We start from the raw sequence: 20,086 nt of genomic DNA on the forward strand, positions 1-20,086 counted from the left end.
TTCATGACGTCCTGTCAGATGATTATTAATTGTTAACACTTTCATTTAATTGAAATCTGAAATCTGAAATCACAGCATTCACAGTGAAGATGAACATTTGAACACAGTCTCTATGTCTCTGAGTCTCTGTGTCTCTGAGTCTCTGTGTCTCTGAGTATCTGTGTCTCTGAGTCTCTGTGTCTCTGAGTCTCTGTGTCTCTGAGTCTCTGTGTCTCTGAGTCTCTGTGTCTCTGAGTCTCTGTGTCTCTGAGTCTCTGTGTCTCTGAGTCTCTATGTATCTGTGTCTCTATGTCTCTATGTCTCTGAGTATCTGTGTCTCTGAGTCTCTATGTCTCTGAGTCTCTGTGTCTCTATGTCTCTATGTCTCTGAGTCTCTGTGTCTCTGAGTCTCTGTGTCTCTGAGTCTCTGTGTCTCTGAGTCTCTATGTCTCTGAGTCTCTGTGTCTCTATGTCTCTGTGTCTCTGAGTCTCTGTGTCTCTGAGTCTCTGTGTCTCTATGTCTCTATGTCTCTGAGTCTCTGTGTCTCTATGTCTCTGAGTCTCTGTGTCTCTGAGTCTCTGTGTCTCTGAGTCTCTGTGTCTCTGAGTCTCTGTGTCTCTGAGTCTGTGTCTCTGAGTCTTTGTGTCTCTGAGTCTATGTCTCTGAGTCTGTGTCTCTGAGTCTCTGTGTCTCTGAGTCTCTGTGTCTCTGAGTCTCTATGTCTCTGAGTCTCTGTGTCTCTATGTCTCTGAGTATCTGTGTCTCTGAGTCTCTGTGTCTCTGTGTCTCTATGTCTCTATGTCTCTGAGTCTCTGTGTCTCTGAGTCTCTGTGTCTCTATGTCTCTATGTCTCTGAGTCTCTGTGTCTCTGAGTCTCTATGTCTCTGAGTCTCTGTGTCTCTGAGTCTCTGTGTCTCTGAGTCTCTGTGTCTCTGAGTCTCTGTGTCTCTGAGTCTGTGTCTCTGAGTCTTTGTGTCTCTGAGTCTATGTCTCTGAGTCTGTGTCTCTGAGTCTTTGTGTCTCTGTGTCTCTGAGTCTCTGAGTATCTATGCCTGAGTCTCTATGTCTCTGGGTCTCTTTGTCTCTGAGTCTCTATCTCTCTGAGTCTCTATGTCTCAGAGTCTCTGTGTCTCTGAGTCTCTATGTCTCTGAGTCTCTGTGTCTCTATGTCTCTGAGTCTCTATGTCTCTGAGTCTCTATGTCTCTGAGTCTCTGTGTCTCTATGTCTCTGTATCTCTTAGTATTTGGGTCTATGTGTATCTAAGTCTCTCAGACACTTTCAGTCTCTTCCTGATTTCAGCAGCAGCTGTGGACCCATTTCGGATTCAGCCGAGAGACGAGGAGAATAAAACATATCTGTGTGCGCAGCCCTCCGGCGCACACCTCCATCGAGCAGCGCAATAATTGAAATGGTGCATTGGCTGCGGGGGGGGGGGGGGGGGGGGGGGGCATAATGCATGACGATAGACATCATTTGGCTCCAGAGCCAGAGGGATGTTTGATGTTACTAACGTATATGAGGAGGAAGACGTAGATGTGCAGAGGAGGAAGAGGAGGAGGGGGAGGAGGAAGAGGAGGAAGGACCAGATGGATTGCTGTTGAAAGCTCATCATTGATGGATCATAAATTCTTCTCATTGATTATCTCTCAAAGCAGTGGGAGGATCTATGTTCTCTCAAACAAACCGCCGCGTTATTGTAACCTGATCCCGGACCCTGAGGGGGTCTGAGGGGCCCCGGGCGAGACTTCTCCCTCAGCCTCCTCTATTCTTTCAGAAGAGACAGGACGGGCTCGTTAAGCTGCTACTGCACACACTCACCCACCCACACACACACACACACACACACACACACACACACACACACACACTAGGACGTGAACTGAAGACCAACCGGTCTCCTCTCATTTGAATCCCTGGGACGTAGCAGACGGACTCCGGTCTCCATGTCTTGTGTGTCGCTGTCCTCTCAGGTAAGAACGCAGCATTACACCTTTTAACGGGACATTTACGCGCAAAGTTTTCCCCGAGATCCCGACTACGCTCCCCGGGGTCTCATGGAGGCGATGTGCGCCGTCTCACCAGTCTCTGTTTAAAATATGACCGTTTTAAGCCCTGGTTGGTTTCGGTACACGTTGGTAACAAAGATACAAACACGGTTGGTATTTTCTGTAATGGTGTGAAACGTTGTTTAATTCGGCAGACATCAAGTGTTCCAACGTACGACGGTTTTCATCTAAATTCGAACTTTTGCTACCGGCTCACCTGTTTTCACACCATCTTCTCCCTTCAAAGAGGTTCAAAGAAGTTCAAACAGGTTCAAAGAGGTTCAAAGAAGTTCAAACAGGTTCAAAGAGGTTCAAAGAGGTTCAAAGAGGTTCAAACAGGTTCAAAGAGGTTCAAACAGGTTCAAACAGGTTCAAAGAGGTTCAAAGAGGTTCAAAGAGGTTCAAAGAGGTTTAAAGAGTTTCAAAGAGGTTCAAAGAGTTTCAAACAGGTTCAAAGAGGTTCAAAGAGGTTCAAACAGGTTCAAAGAGTTTCAAAGAGTTTCAAAGAGTTTCAAAGAGTTTCAAAGAGGTTCAAAGAGGTTCAAAGAGGTTCAGTAAAGTTGGAAAGATATTCAAAGATTCGGACTTCCCGGTTCAATAAATCGTGAGCGAAATGTTGCTAAAATACAAACGATACCTCTCTGTGACCGTAGTGAGGTAGACAACAAGCTACAACCTTCATTTAATCAAAACGAACTGTTGGACGAACTAACATAATTGTGAATATAATCCTTTGCGGTCAATGATTGCATGAAGTCTGGCACCATAAACATCACCAAAAACGTACTGCAGCCTCCTTCAGCTGCTGCCTGTTTGTGGGTCTTTCTGCCATTAGTTTTATCTTCAGAAAGTGAAAAGCCCACCCAATACATGCTCCCTTAGGTTGAGATCAGGTGACTGACTTGGCCATTGATGAATATTCCATTCCTTTGCCATAAAAAGCTCTTGGGTTGTTTTCACAGCATGTTTTAGGTCATAATCCATCTGCACTGTGAGGCTCCATCCAATCAGTTTTGTAGCATAAGGCTGAATCTGAGCAGATAGTTTAGCCATAAACACCTCAGAACTCATCCTGCTACTTCTATCAGCTGTGACATCACCAATCAACACCAGTGACCCGGTTCCATTGGCAGCCACACATGCCCATCCAAAGCACTGCCTCCACCATGTTGGACAGATGATGTGGAATGCTTCAGATCATGAACCGTTCCTTTCCTTCTCCACACTTTTATCTTACATCATTCTGGTACAAGTTCATCTTGGTTTCATTTCTCCAAAGAATCTGTTTCCTAAACTGGACAGTCTAGTCAGATGTTTTCTGTTGAAGTCTAATCGGCCTTCCTGTTCTTCAGTGTTACCAGAGGTTCTCACCTTGTTGTGAACCCTCTGAATTTAGATGCATGAAGGCGTGTCTTGATTGTAGACTTTACCAATGACACGCCTACCTCCTCCAGTCTTGACTTCAGTAGATGTTATGAAGGCTTTTTCTTCACCAAGGTACACCAAGGTTTTTAACCTAATAATGGCGTCCTTCACTTGCATCAACACCTTTTGGTCTGCATGCTGAGAGTTCCAAGGACCAGCTACCAACAGCAAATATAACATTTTGAATCCTATTGTCGGCATGATTTGTCATGAAATAGAAACAGAACAGGCCACAGCTGGCCATGAAACCGTTTGTCAGACAATTGTCCAATTACCTTTGAGCCTCTGAACATGGGGATGACTGTGTAGAAATGGATGTAATTGCTAAACGGTTATTGTGATATTTTTGTTTCATCCATTGAATTAAAGCTGAAAGTATAAACTTCAACCACATATTGACTGATCAGTTTCAAATCGTCATGCATTATCAAGACGGCCCGTTTGATTAAATGAAGGTTGTAGCTTGTTGTCTACCTCACTACGGTCACAGAGAGGTATCGTTTGTACTTTAGCAACGTTTCGCTCACGATTTATTGAACCGGGAAGTCCGAATCTTTGAATATCTTTCCAGCTTTACCTAAATCTTCAGATACGTCATGTTGGTGCGGAAGAGATCCACTGACTGTGATAAAAGTACTAATAATCGAAACCTCGTGTGAGTTGATGGACAATATGCCGAATTAATCAGAAGGACGACGTCTGAAGAGAAAACCTGTAAATTCAGGGTGAGGCCATACTTAACGTTTAACGATCCGCAAGAATGCATTAAATGATTGGATTTGTTGATGGAGGCGGGCGTAAGGCCTTGCTCCTGGGCTGGGTTTCACTGAAGCAGGTCTCTGTGTGTCAGCAACCATCCAGTTTGAAACCATGAAGAACATTCATGATTTCTGTGATTATTTGTCCTGTGTCTTTAACACGGAGTCTGGTGCACTTCTTGTCCTCCACTCGGCCGCAGACAGAGAGGCAGCAGTGTTTGTCAGTTTGGCCCGAGGCAGCGAGCCGGAAGCCGGGCCGCCTCCTGTTCACCTTCCATGGTTCAGAGCTCCTCTTTACCACCGGGTGTGTGTGTGTGTAGGTGTGTGAGTGTAGGTGTGTGTGTGTGAGTGTAGGTGTGTGAGTGTAGGTGTGTGTGTGTGAGTGTAGGTGTGTGTGTGTAGGTGTGTGTGTGTAGGTGTGTGAGTGTAGGTGTGTGAGTGTGTGTGTGAGTGTAGGTGTGTGAGTGTAGGTGTGTGTGTGTGTGTGTGTGTGTGAGTGTAGGTGTGTGTGTGTAGGTGTGTGTGTATATGTGTGAGTGTAGGTGTGTGTGTAGGTGTGTGTGTGTATATGTGTGTGTGTGTATATGTGTGAGTGTAGGTGTGTGAGTGTAGGTGTGTGTGTGTAGGTGTGTGTGTATATGTGTGTGTGTGTATATGTGTGTGTGTAGGTGTGTGTATATGTGTGTGTGTGTGTGTGTGTGTGAGTGTAGGTGTGTGTGTGTATATGTGTGTGTGTGTGTGTGAGTATAGGTGTGTGTGTGTGTGTGTATATGTGTGTGTGTATGTGTGAGTGTAGGTGTGTGTGTGTAGGTGTGTGTGTGTATATGTGTGTGTGTGTGTGTAGGTGTGTGAGTGTAGGTGTGTGTGTATATGTGTGTGTAGGGGTGGGTGTGTGTGGGTGTAGGTGGGGGTGTGTGTGTGTGTGAGTGTAGGTGTGTGTGTGTAGGTTTGTGTGTGTGTGTGGGTGTGGGTGTAGGTGTGGGTGTGTAGGTGTGTGTGTGTGTAGGTGTGTGTGTGTATATGTGTGTGTAGGGATGGGTGTGTGTGGGTGTAGGTGTGGGTGTGTATGTGTGAGTGTAGGTGTGTGTGGGTGTGTGGGTGTGTGGGTGTGTGTGGGTGTGGGTGTGTAGGTGTGGGTGTGTGTAGGTGTGTAGGTGTGGGTGTGTGTAGGTGTGGGTGTGTGTGTGGGTGTGTAGGTGTGGGTGTAGGTGTGGGTGTGTAGGTGTGGGTGTGTAGGTGTGGGTGTGTGTAGGTGTAGGTGTGGGTGTAGGTGTGGGTGTGTAGGTGTGGGTGTGTGTAGGTGTGGGTGTAGGTGTGGGTGTGTAGGTGTGGGTGTGTGTAGGTGTGGGTGTGTGTGGGTGTGTGTAGGTGTGGGTGTGTGTGGGTGTGGGTGTGTGTGGGTGTGGGTGTGTAGGTGTGGGTGTGTGTGGGTGTGTAGGTGTGTAGGTGTGGGTGTGTGTAGGTGTGGGTGTGTGTGGGTGTGTAGGTGTGGGTGTGTGTGGGTGTGGGTGTGTGTGGGTGTGGGTGTGTAGGTGTGGGTGTGTGTGGGTGTGTAGGTGTGTAGGTGTGGGTGTGTGTAGGTGTGGGTGTGTGTGGGTGTGTAGGTGTGGGTGTGTGTAGGTGTGGGTGTGTGTGGGTGTGTGTAGGTGTGGGTGTGTGTGGGTGTGGGTGTGTGTGGGTGTGGGTGTGTAGGTGTGGGTGTGTGTGGGTGTGTAGGTGTGTGTGTGTGTGTGTGTGTGGGTGTGTGTGGGTGTGTAGGTGTGAGTGTGGGTGTGTATGTGTGAGTGTAGGTGTGTGTGTGTATGTGTGAGTGTAGGTGTGTGTGTGTGTGTGTGTGGGTGTGTGTGGGTGTGTAGGTGTGGGTGTGTGTAGGTGTGGGTGTGTGTGTGGGTGTGTAGGTGTGGGTGTGTGTAGGTGTGGGTGTGTGTAGGTGTGGGTGTGTGTAGGTGTGGGTGTGTGTGGGTGTGTAGGTGTGGGTGTCTGGGGGGGATCAAGAGTGAGTTGCCCCCCCCCCCCCCCCCATTTTTCATCAGTCTGGATTGTTTTCAATCTGATACTTCAGTAAAAGTACTACAACAATGTAATATACTGCATTACCAGTGCATTCAGAATCTTATTTCAGTAATCAGCTCACTTTAAGTATTGTCAGCAGTAAAGGTACACAAGTATTATCAGCTTCATGGAGCTAAAGTACCAGAAGTAAAGGTACACAAGTATCATGTAGTTTGAAAGAGCTGTGATTGGTCGATCACTCGTCTCTCAGACTTAATGTACTAAACTAATGATTGTCATAACTTCATTAGCTGACTCGACAGTCTGTAGTTATATTTATGTTCATAACTTCAGAACATGACGATTAATATTAAGAGCTTCCATCAGGTTCTGTGAACGATGCTCCGTTTTATAGAAGCAGCATGTACATATAGAAACAACAAAACTATGTTGGTTTTACAGTTAATAAATATTGTGTTGTTGTTATTGTGTTATGTTGTATTATTATGCTGTTTTATTGTTGTTGTGTTGTACTGTTGTATTATTGTGTCGTATTGTTATTGTTGTGTTATATTGTTGTTGTTGAATTGTGTTATTTTGTTATTATTGTGTTATGATGTTGTTGTATTGTTGTATTGTATTGTTGTGTTGTATTGTTGTGATGTATTATGTTGTTTGAGAACTTGAGGCTGTAGCATTTCATGAACTCAGAATATTTCTCTGCCTCAGAAGGTTTATGAATGACTTTCATTGTTTCCAGATCTTGTCTTCACTTTGAGGGAAAAACGTCATATTTCTAAGAATTGATTAACATTCCATAGAGTCAGAAATTGATTTTTCTTTTCTTTGTCAAACAGTTGTGCACAAAGCTGCTGAGTTCAGGTGTGTGTTGACCTGTTGTTACCTGTCACAGGAGGGGCGGAGCATGTCCAGGATGTCTCTGAGCAGCTCACCTGTGTCTCCCATGACCACCCAGGGCATCCCCTCCCCCGCCCAGCTGACCAAGGCCAACGCCCCCGTGCACATCGACGTGGGGGGGCACATGTACACCAGCAGCCTGGGGACACTCACCAAATACCCCGAGTCCAGGTGAGACCACAGAAACTTTGATGTGGGTTATGTGATCAGGTGTGAGTGAGTAAACACCTGCAGGGTTCACAGTTACTGCTCCATTACTACTACTACTCTACTACTCTATGTGTATATACTACTACTACTACTACTCTATTACTACTACGACTAGTACTACTACTCTATTACTACTACTACTACTACAACTACTCTACTACTACTACTACTCCATTACTACTACTACTCTACTACTATATTACTATTACTACTCTATTACTACTACTACTCTACTACTCTATTACTAACACTACTACTACTCTACTACTCTATTACTACTACTACTACTCTATTACTACTACTACTACTACTACTAGTACTACTACTCTATTACTACTACTACTACTACAACTACTCTACAACTACTACTACTACTACTAGTACTACTACTCTATTACTACTACTACTACTACAACTACTCTACTACTACTACTACTCCATTACTACTACTACTCTACTACTATATTACTACTACTACTACCACTCTACTACTCTATTACTACTACTACTACTCTACTACTACTACTACTCTATTACTACTACTACTACTACTACTACAACTCTATTACTACTACTACTGCTACTAGTAATACTACAACTATATTACTACTACTACTACTACTACTACTACTACTACTACTACTACTCTATTACTACTACTGATACTACTACTACTCTACTACTCTATTACTACTACTACTACTGCTACTACTAGGACTACTACTCTATTACTACTACTACTGCTACTACTCTATTACTACTACTACTGCTACTACTACTACTACTCTACTACTACTACTACTCTATTACTACTACTACTACTACTACTACTCTATTACTACTACTACTACTCTACTACACTATTACTACTACTACTACTACTCTACTACACTATTACTACTACTACTACTTCTACTACTACTGCTACTACTACTCTAATACTACTACTACTACTACTGCTACTACTACTACTCTATTACTACTACTACTTCTACTCAACTACCCTATTATACTACTACTACTACTACTACTACTCTACTACTCTATTACTACTACTGCTACTACTACTACTCTACTACTCTATTACTACTACTACTACTGCTCTATTACTACTACTACGCTACTACTCTATTACTACTACTACTACTGCTACTACTACTACTACTCTACTACTACTACTACTCTATTACTAATACTCTACTACACTATTACTACTACTACTTCTACTACTACTGCTACTACTACTATATTACTACTACTACTACTACTCTACTCCTCTATTACTACTACTACTACTCTACTTCTCTGTTACCACTACTCCTACTTCTACTACTACTCTATTACTACTACTACTACTCTACTACTCTATTACTACTACTACTACTCTACTACTCTATTACTACTACTACTACTCTATTACTACTGCTACTACTACTCTACTACTCTATTACTACTACTACTACTACTACTCTACTACTACTACTACTACTCTATTACTACTACTACTACTACAACTCTATTACTCTATTACTACTACTACTGCTACTACTACTACTACTACTCTATTACTACTACTACTACTACTACAACTCTACAACTCTAACTCAGTACTATTCAAGCTTAATCAATAAAAACCCTGGCAACTCTAAACAGCTTTTTTCAACCATAAACCATCTCCTGAAACCACAACCATCCTCTTCAACTGTGGCTACAGAGGTGCAATGCAACAGCTTCATTGACTCTTTCAGATCCACGGTAAACAACATTCACTCTCTGATGTCCAGCTCTCCATCTTTGCTTCCCTCTGATACCAACACCTTATCTGCGAGTGTGCTGTCTCCTCTACATCTTGCTGAGGTTCAGGAGAGCCATGTTGAGGAAATCCTCAGAAAAATGAAACCCTGTACCTGTACCCTGGACCCCATTCCTACTGCTCTGCTCAAATCACATATCCCCACTCTCAGGCCTTTGATCACCAAAGTTGTTAACCTTTCCCTTCAGTCTGGCTGTGTCCCACCTGCACTCAAGGTTGCTGTCATCCGTCCCCTTCTCAAGAAGCCCACCCTGGACCCGGAGGTTCTAGCCAACTACAGGCCTATCTCCAACCTCGCCTTCCTGTCCAAAGTGTTAGAGAAGGTAGCTGCTTCTCAACTTCAGGACCACCTCAAACACAACAACTTGTTTGAAAAATTTCAGTCAGGATTTCATTCAGCCCACAGCACTGAAACAGCTTTGCTCAGAGTGACAAATGACCTGCTGATGACAGCCGATGCAGGATCACCCTCACTCCTCATCCTCCTGGACATGACTGCTGCATTTGACACAGTGGATCACACTATCCTCCTACAGCGCCTCCATACCACCATTGGACTATCAGACTCTGCACTCAAGTGGTTTCAGTCCTACCTTTCAGGCAGAACTGAATATGTGTCACTGGGAAGATACAAGTCCAGACTGCTCCCCGTCTCCTGTGGTGTTCCGCAAGGGTCGGTCCTCGGCCCCATCCTCTTCATTATTTACATGCTCCCCCTCGGTCGTGTCATCAGCAGACATAGGATGTCTTTCCACTGTTATGCTGATGATACACAGCTCTACATCAAAACTGCCCCAAGCCCCTCTGCAGCCATGTCACATCTCACCTCCTGTCTTGGGGAGATAAAGGCGTGGATGAGCAACAACTTTCTCCAGTTAAACAGTAGCAAAACCGAAGCCCTCCTTGTTGGCACTCCACACCAGGTTCAGTCATCCTCCATAACTCATCTCACCTTCGACGGTCAGGTCATCCCCCTCGCCTCCACAGTCACTAATCTGGGAGTCAAGTTTGACCCACACCTGTCCTTTAATGACCATATAAAACACCTGTGCAAAACCTCGTTTTCTCATCTCAAAAACATCTCCAAACTCCGCCCACTTTAACCCTGTCAGATGCAGAGAAGGTCGTCCACACCTTTATATCCTCAAGACTGGACTACTGCAACTCACTATTCACTGGGATCACTGCCAAGAACATCCAGAAGCTGCAATACATCCAAAACAGCGCTGCCAGGATCCTGATGAGAGTCCGGAAGTATGAGCACATAACACCCATTCTGCACTCCCTACACTGGCTCCCTGTCTCGTTCCGGATTGACTACAAAGTCCTACTACTCACACATAAATGCATAAATGGACACGCACTTCCCTACCTACAAGATCTCATCACTCCCCAAATCTCCACCCGCACCCTCAGATCATCAAACAGCTCGCTTCTCCGGGTCCCCAGCACCAAGCTCCGCACCATGGGCGACCGGGCCTTTGGCTCGGCAGCTCCACGCCTATGGAACAGTCTCCCTGACCATCTAAGGGCAACACAGACACTGGTCTCTTTTTAGACTGGCCTAAAAACCTTTTTATTCAGGAAAGCCTTTCCGACCTAAGTCACTGTCAGTTATTTCTTTTGTTTCTGTTAATTCACTGTTTTTTATTTTATTATAGTTTTTTTTATGTTTTAACTATGCTTTTTACTATGTACTGGCTCTGTGGCACTCTGAGATTAAAAAAAAAATAAAATGAAAAGTGCGTTACAAATAAAATACATTATTATTATTACTACTACTACTGCTACTACTACTCTATTACTACTACGACTACTACTACTGCTACTACTACTACTACTCTATTACTACTACTACTTCTACTCAACTACCCTATTACTACTACTACTACTACTCTATTACTACTACTGCTACTACTACTACTCTACTACTCTATTACTACTACTACTACTACTACTGCTACTACTCTATTACTACTACTACTCTACTACTCTATTACTACTACTACTTCTACTCAACTACCCTATTACTACTACTACTACTACTCTATTACTACTACTGCTACTACTACTACTGCTACTACTCTATTACTACTACTACTGCTACTACTACTACTCTACTACTACTCTATTACTACTACTACTACTCTACTACACTATTACTACTACTACTACTTCTACTACTTTTGCTACTACTCTATTACTACTACTACTACTACTACTCTATTACTACTACTACTACTGTACTTCTCTATTACTACTATTCCTACTTCTACTACTACTCTATTACTACTACTACTACTACGCTACTACTCTATTACTACTACTACTACTTCTACTACTACTCTATTACTACTACTACTCTATTACTACTACTACTCTACTACTCTATTACTACTACTACTACTCTATTACTACTACTACTACTACTCTACTACTCTATTACTACTACTACTACTACAACTCTATTACTCTATTACTACTGCTACTACTCCTACTACTACAACTCTATTACTCTATTACTACTGCTACTACTACTACTACTCTACTACAGTATCAGTACTACTACTACTTCTACTACTGCTACTCTACTACTCTATTACTACTACTACTACTACTCTATTACTACTACTACTACTTCTACTACTACTCTATTACTACTACTACTCTACTACTCTATTACTACTACTACTACTCTATTACTACTACTACTACTCTATTACTACTACTACTACTACTCTATTACTACTACTACTACTACTACATTACTACTACTACTACTACTATATTACTACTACTACTACTACAACTCTATTACTCTATTACTACTACTACTGCTACTACTCTACTACTCTATTACTACTACAACAGCTACTACTACTACTACTACTCTATTCCTAATACTACTACTTCTACTAGTACTCTATTACTACTACTCTACTACTCTATTATTACTACTACTACTCTATTACTACTACTACTACTACTCTACTACTCTATTACTACTACTCTACTACTACTCTATTACTACTACTTTTACTACTACAACTCTATTACTACTACTGCTACTACTACTACTAATACTACAACTCTATTACTACTACTACTGCTGCTACTACTACTACTACTACTACTCTCCTACTCTATTATTACTACTACTACTACTACTCTATTACTACTACTACTGTTACTACTACTACTACCACTACTCTATTACTACTACTACTACTACTACTACTACTACTATATTACAACTACTACTCTATTACTCTATTACTATTACTACTACTGCTACTACTACTACTACTCTATTTATACTACTACTCTACTACTCTATTACTACTACTACTACTACTACTACTCTATTACTACTACCACTACTTCTACTCTACTACTCTATTACTACTACTACTACTCTACTACTCTATTACTACTACAACTACTACTCTATTACTACTACTACTACTACTCTATTACTACTACTACTCTACTACACTATTACTACTACTATTACTTCTACTACTACTGCTACTACTACTCTATTACTACTGCTACTACTGCTACTACTCTATTACTACTACCACTCTACTACTCTATTACTTCTACTGCTACTACTCTATTACTACTACCACTCTACTACTCTATTACGTCTACTACTAGTACTCTACTACTACTACTACTCTATTACTACTACTACTACTTCTACTACTACTGCTACTACTACTCTATTACTACTGCTACTACTACTACTACTCTACTACTCTATTCCTACTACTACTACTATATTACTACTACTACTCTACTACTCTATTACTACTACTACTCTACTACTCTATTACTACTACTACTACTACTCTATTACTACTACTACTCTACTACTACTACTACTACTACTACTACTACTCTATTACTACTACTACTACAACTACTTTTGAGAGGCTAAAAATGCTTGAAAAATACGCAAACTTGGCAAACAGATTTAAAGCCAAAATGTTTCTGGTGTCGTTTTTGCAATTCCCAGGTGCTGTACTATGAACTCCTCCTAGGGAATTAATCAGATCAGCTTAGAATTTGGTCAGAACAATCGAAAGACTTTAGTGATTAAAAGTTACTAAAAGCTTTAGGTTTCATCGAACTACGTGGATATGGTGTGATGGCCATTTTACATGGTTCACCATCATCCATCAAGCTGTTGTAACTCGACTGTACTTTGTCAAAACTGTCCCAAACTTGACATGCTTGTTGACTGTCATGGCTTTAGGACTTCTGCATGCCAATATTAAGTCATAGCCATAGCGCCCACCTACTGGCAACCACGGATGTAAGTTTAGTTTAGTTTAGTTTTATTTGTTCGAGAGGGAGAATGTACATTGATGAACACTTTAAATGAAAATGTAAATGCACCCAATTACAGCCGCAAGGCTGATTTCCATTGTCTGTCCCGAAGGAAAAGGTCATGCCAAAGTGCAATAGTAATAAACTAAAATCAATTACAGTCTGTAGCTGACAATACACAACAGTTCGATAATAAAAAGTTAAAGTTAAGTTAATCACATATATATATAAAAGAAACTAGAAAAAATATTACAGTGTAAGGAAGACATTTCATATTCATCATATTGCACACAGATATATTGCACATAAGGGCATTAATTAATTTGCACATTTAAGGTTTCATTCATTGATATAACATTAGTACATCACAAATCCATGACACTAATACTGCTAACCCAGGTTCAACTATCTGTGTGGACAAGTTTGTGTGGACAGCAGCCATCCCTTCATGTGCTTTTTGAAAGTGCTGAAGTTTGGGCACTCCCTAACGGAGGATGGTCACGTGTTCAGAGGGCGCCGCCTTTGACGGACAGAAGCGTCTGACCAAAGGTGGTGCGCCTGTGTGGGACGACACAGTCTGTCGGAGGCTCTGGTGACTCTAGTCGCAGCGCCGCAGACAGGTCTCTGTTTGATGTACTCGTTCAGCGGAGGAGGAGCCGGACCATTTAGGACTTTGTAAATGATGCTGGCTTCTTTAAGGTTGTTACAACTTAACAACTTATGTTTGTTCAGGATGTGGCAGTGATGATGGGTTGGCGGTTTCTTGTCAAAGACTTTGAGTGCTCTCTTATACAGAGTCTATGGGTTTGAGTGTTGCTATGCACGTGAGTGACCAGCTGGTCAGACAGTAAGCAGGATTCTATAATGGCAGCGGCCCAAACACTGAACTTATTGAAAGGGTTTGTGGGCACACCATGAGAAAAAGACTTCTCTGATCTAAATATGTGCAAACTAAGATGCTTGGAGAACAGAAATTGAATTAAAAAGGTTTCCAAATCGCGCTTGTACGTGGAGTTTAATTAATAGTAAATCGAATTGTTTTTGTTCGATTTGGAACAGGCCGCAATGTAAAGTCATTTCATGCAACGTGAAGTTTGTTTAATATAATCTGACTGCACCCAGACTAATTTATGTTCGATTATTCTACATTGGCTCGCCTTTTGACTTATTTCTTTGTAAATATATATTTTTTCCACATGGAACGATACATTCTCCTATTCCTCCTAGACTCTTCCAGCTTTGAGTCACTCAGCAGTGATTGTCAGAGCTGCACAAACAACCAACCGACCTGCATTTACTCCGACAGTCTGTCATGTTACGAACACTGAAGCGCGTTCACACACATTCAGTTTTTTGTCGATTTTTACAGGGTGACAGTTATGATTGTATTCGGAGGTCTACTCAAAACAATCGAGGCTTAAGACCTGGTAAAATGACCTGTCGACGCCATTGGTCGACACAGGAAATACCGTTCAACTCGTGCACGCAGTGCGTGATGGTCACAGAAATGCACGGCCGCGTCACCCAGAGTCCTGCCAGCACCCTCGACGTGCGTCAATATGCGAGGGCCCGATCAATGCTGCTTGCAGCTTAATTAACATTGTTGCTGATAAATTAACATTATTAACATAATTACGAACAGAGCACCTTTCAAAATAGAATCTGATGTTTTTCTGTTTCTCTGCAGGATCAGTCGTCTGTTTAACGGCACTGAGCCCATCGTGTTGGACAGTCTGAAGCAGCACTACTTCATCGACAGAGACGGGGACATCTTCCGCTACATCCTCAGCTTCCTGCGGACCTGCAAACTGCTGCTGCCAGAAGACTTTAAGGTAATTTAACTGGAAAACTGTCTTTATTGGTATTATCTTATCTAGCATATCGTCACCTTCCTAAAATAATGGCCGTTATTTTACAAGGGTAGAACAGCATGATCTGTTCATCTGAGGATGGAGGCGATTTTACCAGAGGTGGCCCGCATCATCAGGAGATGATTTAGGCAACAAAATTATTTGTGTCAAAAAATGACTTGGGCCATTATTTTAGGAAGGTGACGATATCAAAGATGTATCTATATAGGAACAGCTATTTGCTGCCCAATACAAATCCATACAACATCATACAATAATCAATAGTACAACTTAATGTCGCCCCTTTTGGGCAAGTACTAATTTACAGTTTTGGAACGCTGTAACCCCATACTATACTGACTTTTTAATGACGTACTATAGGACTTCCCCCAGCTGTACGAGGAGGCCCGGTTCTACCAGCTGACTCCGATGGTTCGGGAGTTGGAACGCTGGCAGGTGGAGCGGGAGCCCCAGCGGACGCCGCCCTGCGAGTGTCTGGTGGTCAGAGTCTCTCCCGATCTGGGCGAGAGGATCGCATTGAGCGGAGCGAAAGTTCTGATCGAGGAGATCTTCCCCGAGACCGGCGACGTCATGTGTGACTCTGTCAACGCCGGTTGGAACCAGGACCCGACCCACGTGATCCGCTTCCCCCTCAACGGGTACTGCAGGTTCAACTCTGTGCAGGTCTGCGCTTCCCCAGTACAACACCCGTAGTACACTCGTACTGCACCCGTACTACTACACCCGTACTACACCCGTACTGCAACACTGTACTACACCACCCGTACTACACCCCTCGTACTACACCACCCGTACTACACCCCTCGTACTACACCACCCGTACTACACCCCTCGTACTACACCCCTCGTACTACACCACCCGTACTACACCACTCGTACTACACCACTCGTACTACACCCCTCGTACTACACCACCCGTACTACACCACTCGTACTACAACACCCGTACTACACCACTCGTACTACACCACCCGTACTACACCCCTCGTACTACACCACCCGTACTACACCACTCGTACTACACCACTCGTACTACACCCCTCGTACTACACCACCCGTACTACACCCCTCGTACTACACCACCCGTACTACACCCCTCGTACTACACCACCCGTACTACACCACTCGTACTACACCACTCGTACTACACCCCTCGTACTACACCACCCGTACTACACCACCCGTACTACACCACCCGTACTACACCACTCGTACTACACTCGTACTACACCCGTACTGCAACACCCGCACTACACCACCCGTACTACACCACTCGTACTACACCACCCGTACTACAACACCCGTACTACAACACCCGTACTGCACCCGTACTGCACCCGTACTACACCACTCGTACTACAACACCCGTACTACACCACTCGTACTACACCCGTACTGCAACACCCGTACTACACCACTCATACTTCACCCCTTGTACTACACCACCCGTACTACACCCCTCGTACTACACCACTCGTACTACACCCCTCGTACTACACCCCTCGTACTGCACCCGTACTACACCACCTGTACTACACCACTCATGCTACACTCGTGCTACACTGTACTACTCTTACACCCGTACTACACTCGTACACCTGTACTACTCCTGTACTACACCTGTACTACTCCTGTACTACTCGTACACCTGTACTACACTCGTACTACTCCTGTACTACACTCGTACACCCGTACTACACTCGTACTACTCCTGTACTACTCGTACACCTGTACTACACTCGTACTACTCCTGTACTACACTCGTACACCCGTACTACACTCGTACACCCGTACTACACTCGTACTACACCTGTACTACACTCGTACACCCGTACTACACTCGTACACCCGTACTACACTCGTACACCCGTACTACTCGTACTACACCTGTACCTCACCGGTACTCTAACACCTGCTGTGTGTCTGCAGGTCCTGGAGCGTCTGTTCCAGAGGGGCTTCGTTATGAAGGCGTCCTGCGGTGGGGGGGTTGACTCCTCCCAGTTCAGCGAGTACGTTTTGTGTCGCGATCTCCGGCTCAACCGGTCCGTCACCAGCACCCCGATCCGGATCAAACAGGAGCCTCTGGACTAAACTCAGACCTGAAGACCTCTGGGAATGATGATGATGCAACATAAGAAGTCATAAACTGCCACATTTGTAATAACCTGAATGGAACGGTCATTTTTTATGAGTGTGTACAGATCATTTAATTTTTTTTATAAAACTGCCCTTTTGAAGATGTATATTTAATGTATTTGTTAGCTCGTTTCACAACTTTTCATTTGTACAGATGAATTAATAAAAAGATAGAATCAGACCGTATTCTTTATCGTTTTCTTTATTTCATTTTTTTTGCAAAGGTACAAACAACTGTAAAATTGCCTGAAATGTGTCAGGATTGAATAAAGAATGTAGGAAATATAAATAGTTGCACAAATTGTGTCTTACAGATGAAAGTTTCTCCAGAAGATCTCCGCAGAGCGAGACTTTATAAACCAAATGCCCGACACGAACATTCAAAGCGTTAAAAACCTTCAATGTACTTTCAGTCTTAAAAACTTTCAACTGAAGCAAAACTGACAAATGAAAACGTTCAACAGTACAAAAGGTCGAGATTTGTGATTTATGTTTCATGTTGAGCTAAAAGAAAAATCACATGTCAGACGGGAGGAAGAGGATGAAGATGAAACTGCAGGAATGTTTGTCTGAAGTTTTGTTTGTTAGCCTTCATGACCGTAGCCTGAGTGAGTTCCACCGTCTGAAGGAGAACCAGCTCCCTGTGAAGAGTTATTTAAAATTAAAGGGACAGTTCAACGTTTAAATCCTCTGAACATGAAGCTACAGCTGCTTAGCGTAGCATTAAGAGCTCCTTTGATTTCCTTCAGGTTTGGTGCGGATTTTATCAGCCGAGTCTCGAAGTAAAATCAGGAAATTCGTGAACTTTAGAGGAGATTTAACTAGCTGTGTCCAGTCTTTATGCTAAGCTAACCAGGTGTTGTACAGACATGAGAGTGGAATCAATCTGAGGATTTATCAAGATGTTGAACTGTTCCTTCAACAACACACACACACACACACACCTCAGACTGACCCTAAAGACACCTGTTCAGGTGCAGGTCTGCCCCACACGATGAAGTGAGCTGACCAGACCTCTACAATCTGCCAGTGCATTGTGGGTAACGTAGGCGCTGGGTTTAACGAAGAAGGAGAATGTGGTTCTGACAGAGTTAAAGTCCGCTCACACCAGAATGAAACCGTTATAAACCGTTTAGTTCAGAAGACATTTCTGTTTGAACCAGAATCATGAGCTGTTGTTCTCGGACCCGTGCGTTTGAACCAGGACCTGAACCTCGAACCAGACCCACCTGAGGTCTGCTGAGACCACCTGCTCCTTTAAATCAGGGAACTAAACATCAAAGTCAACGTGTTCTTCTCTAAACATCTGTTTGCTTCTTCTGGCTTTTACTTTCTATTGTGTCACGTTTAATATTATTTCATATCTTTCTGTAAATAAAACGTCCGCTTCGCCTTCAGACGCTCGTTCAGGACCAATTATTTGGTGAAGACACTCGGAAGAGTTCCTCTGGTCTGACCTGGACTGGAGGTCAGCGTTAAAACCATCCGAGGACAAACCGGGACTGACTTGTGACCATGAGGACCGGTGGAGGTTGATGTGTAGTCCAGTTAGTGATGCGCAAGGGCCCCATGTGCTCCTCCTGGGGGGCCTCCTTCCTTCAGCAGGGCCTTGTAGAGCGTCGGGGGGCCTCCTTACTTCAGCAGAGCCTTGTAGAGCGTCGGGGGGGCCTCCTTACTTCAGCAGGGCCTTGTAGAGCGTCGGGGGGCCTCCTTACTTCAGCAGGGCTTTGTAGAGCGTCGGGGGGCCTCCTTCCTTCAGCAGGGCCTTGTAGAGCGTCGGGGGGCCTCCTTCCTTCAGCAGGGCCTTGTAGAGCGTCGGGGGGCCTCCTTACTTCAGCAGAGCCTTGTAGAGCGTCGGGGGGGCCTCCTTACTTCAGCAGGGCCTTGTAGAGCGTCAGGGGGCCTCCTTACTTCAGCAGGGCTTTGTAGAGCGTCGGGGGGCCTCCTTACTTCAGCAGGGCCTTGTAGAGTGTCGGGGGGCCTCCTTACTTCAGCAGGGCCTTGTAGAGCGTCGGGGGGCCTCCTTACTTCAGCAGGGCCTTGTAGAGCGTCGGGGGGCCTCCTTACTTCAGCAGGGCTTTGTAGAGCGTCGGGGGGCCTCCTTACTTCAGCAGGGCCTTGTAGAGCGTCGGGGGGCCTCCTTACTTCAGCAGGGCCTTGTAGAGCGTCGGGGGGCCTCCTTACTTCAGCAGGGCCTTGTAGAGCGTCGGGGGGCCTCCTTACTTCAGCAGGGCCTTGTAGAGCGTCGGGGGGGCCTCCTTACTTCAGCAGGGCCTTGTAGAGCGTCGGGGGGCCTCCTTACTTCAGCAGGGCCTTGTAGAGCGTCGGGGGGGCCTCCTTACTTCAGCAGGGCCTTGTAGAGCGTCGGGGGGCCTCCTTACTTCAGCAGGGCCTTGTAGAGCGTCGGGGGGCCTCCTTACTTCAGCAGGGCTTTGTAGAGCGTCGGGGGGCCTCCTTACTTCAGCAGGGCCTTGTAGAGCGTCGGGGGGCCTCCTTACTTCAGCAGGGCCTTGTAGAGCGTCGGGGGGCCTCCTTACTTCAGCAGGGCCTTGTAGAGCGTCGGGGGGCCTCCTTACTTCAGCAGGGCTTTGTAGAGCGTCGG

The 20,086-nt window shown here is 44.3% G+C and overlaps 1 protein-coding gene across 1 annotated transcript; it reads left to right on the forward strand.

The window, feature by feature from the left end:
- Positions 1-1,924: 1,924 nt before the first annotated feature.
- Positions 1,925-17,439, forward strand: LOC306778672 (BTB/POZ domain-containing protein kctd15-like; the record flags this gene model as incomplete). Its single annotated transcript, XM_079270289.1, has 5 exons — positions 1,925-1,951; positions 7,115-7,290; positions 15,165-15,309; positions 15,709-16,011; positions 17,278-17,439. 5 exons carry the CDS (start codon positions 1,925-1,927, stop codon positions 17,437-17,439), a joined length of 813 nt encoding a protein of 270 aa, XP_079126415.1.
- Between the last annotated feature and the right edge of the window lie 2,647 nt (positions 17,440-20,086).

Source organism: Melanostigma gelatinosum (assembly GCF_949748355.1).
Source record: "Melanostigma gelatinosum genome assembly, chromosome: 1".
NCBI lineage: Eukaryota > Metazoa > Chordata > Actinopteri > Perciformes > Zoarcidae > Melanostigma > Melanostigma gelatinosum.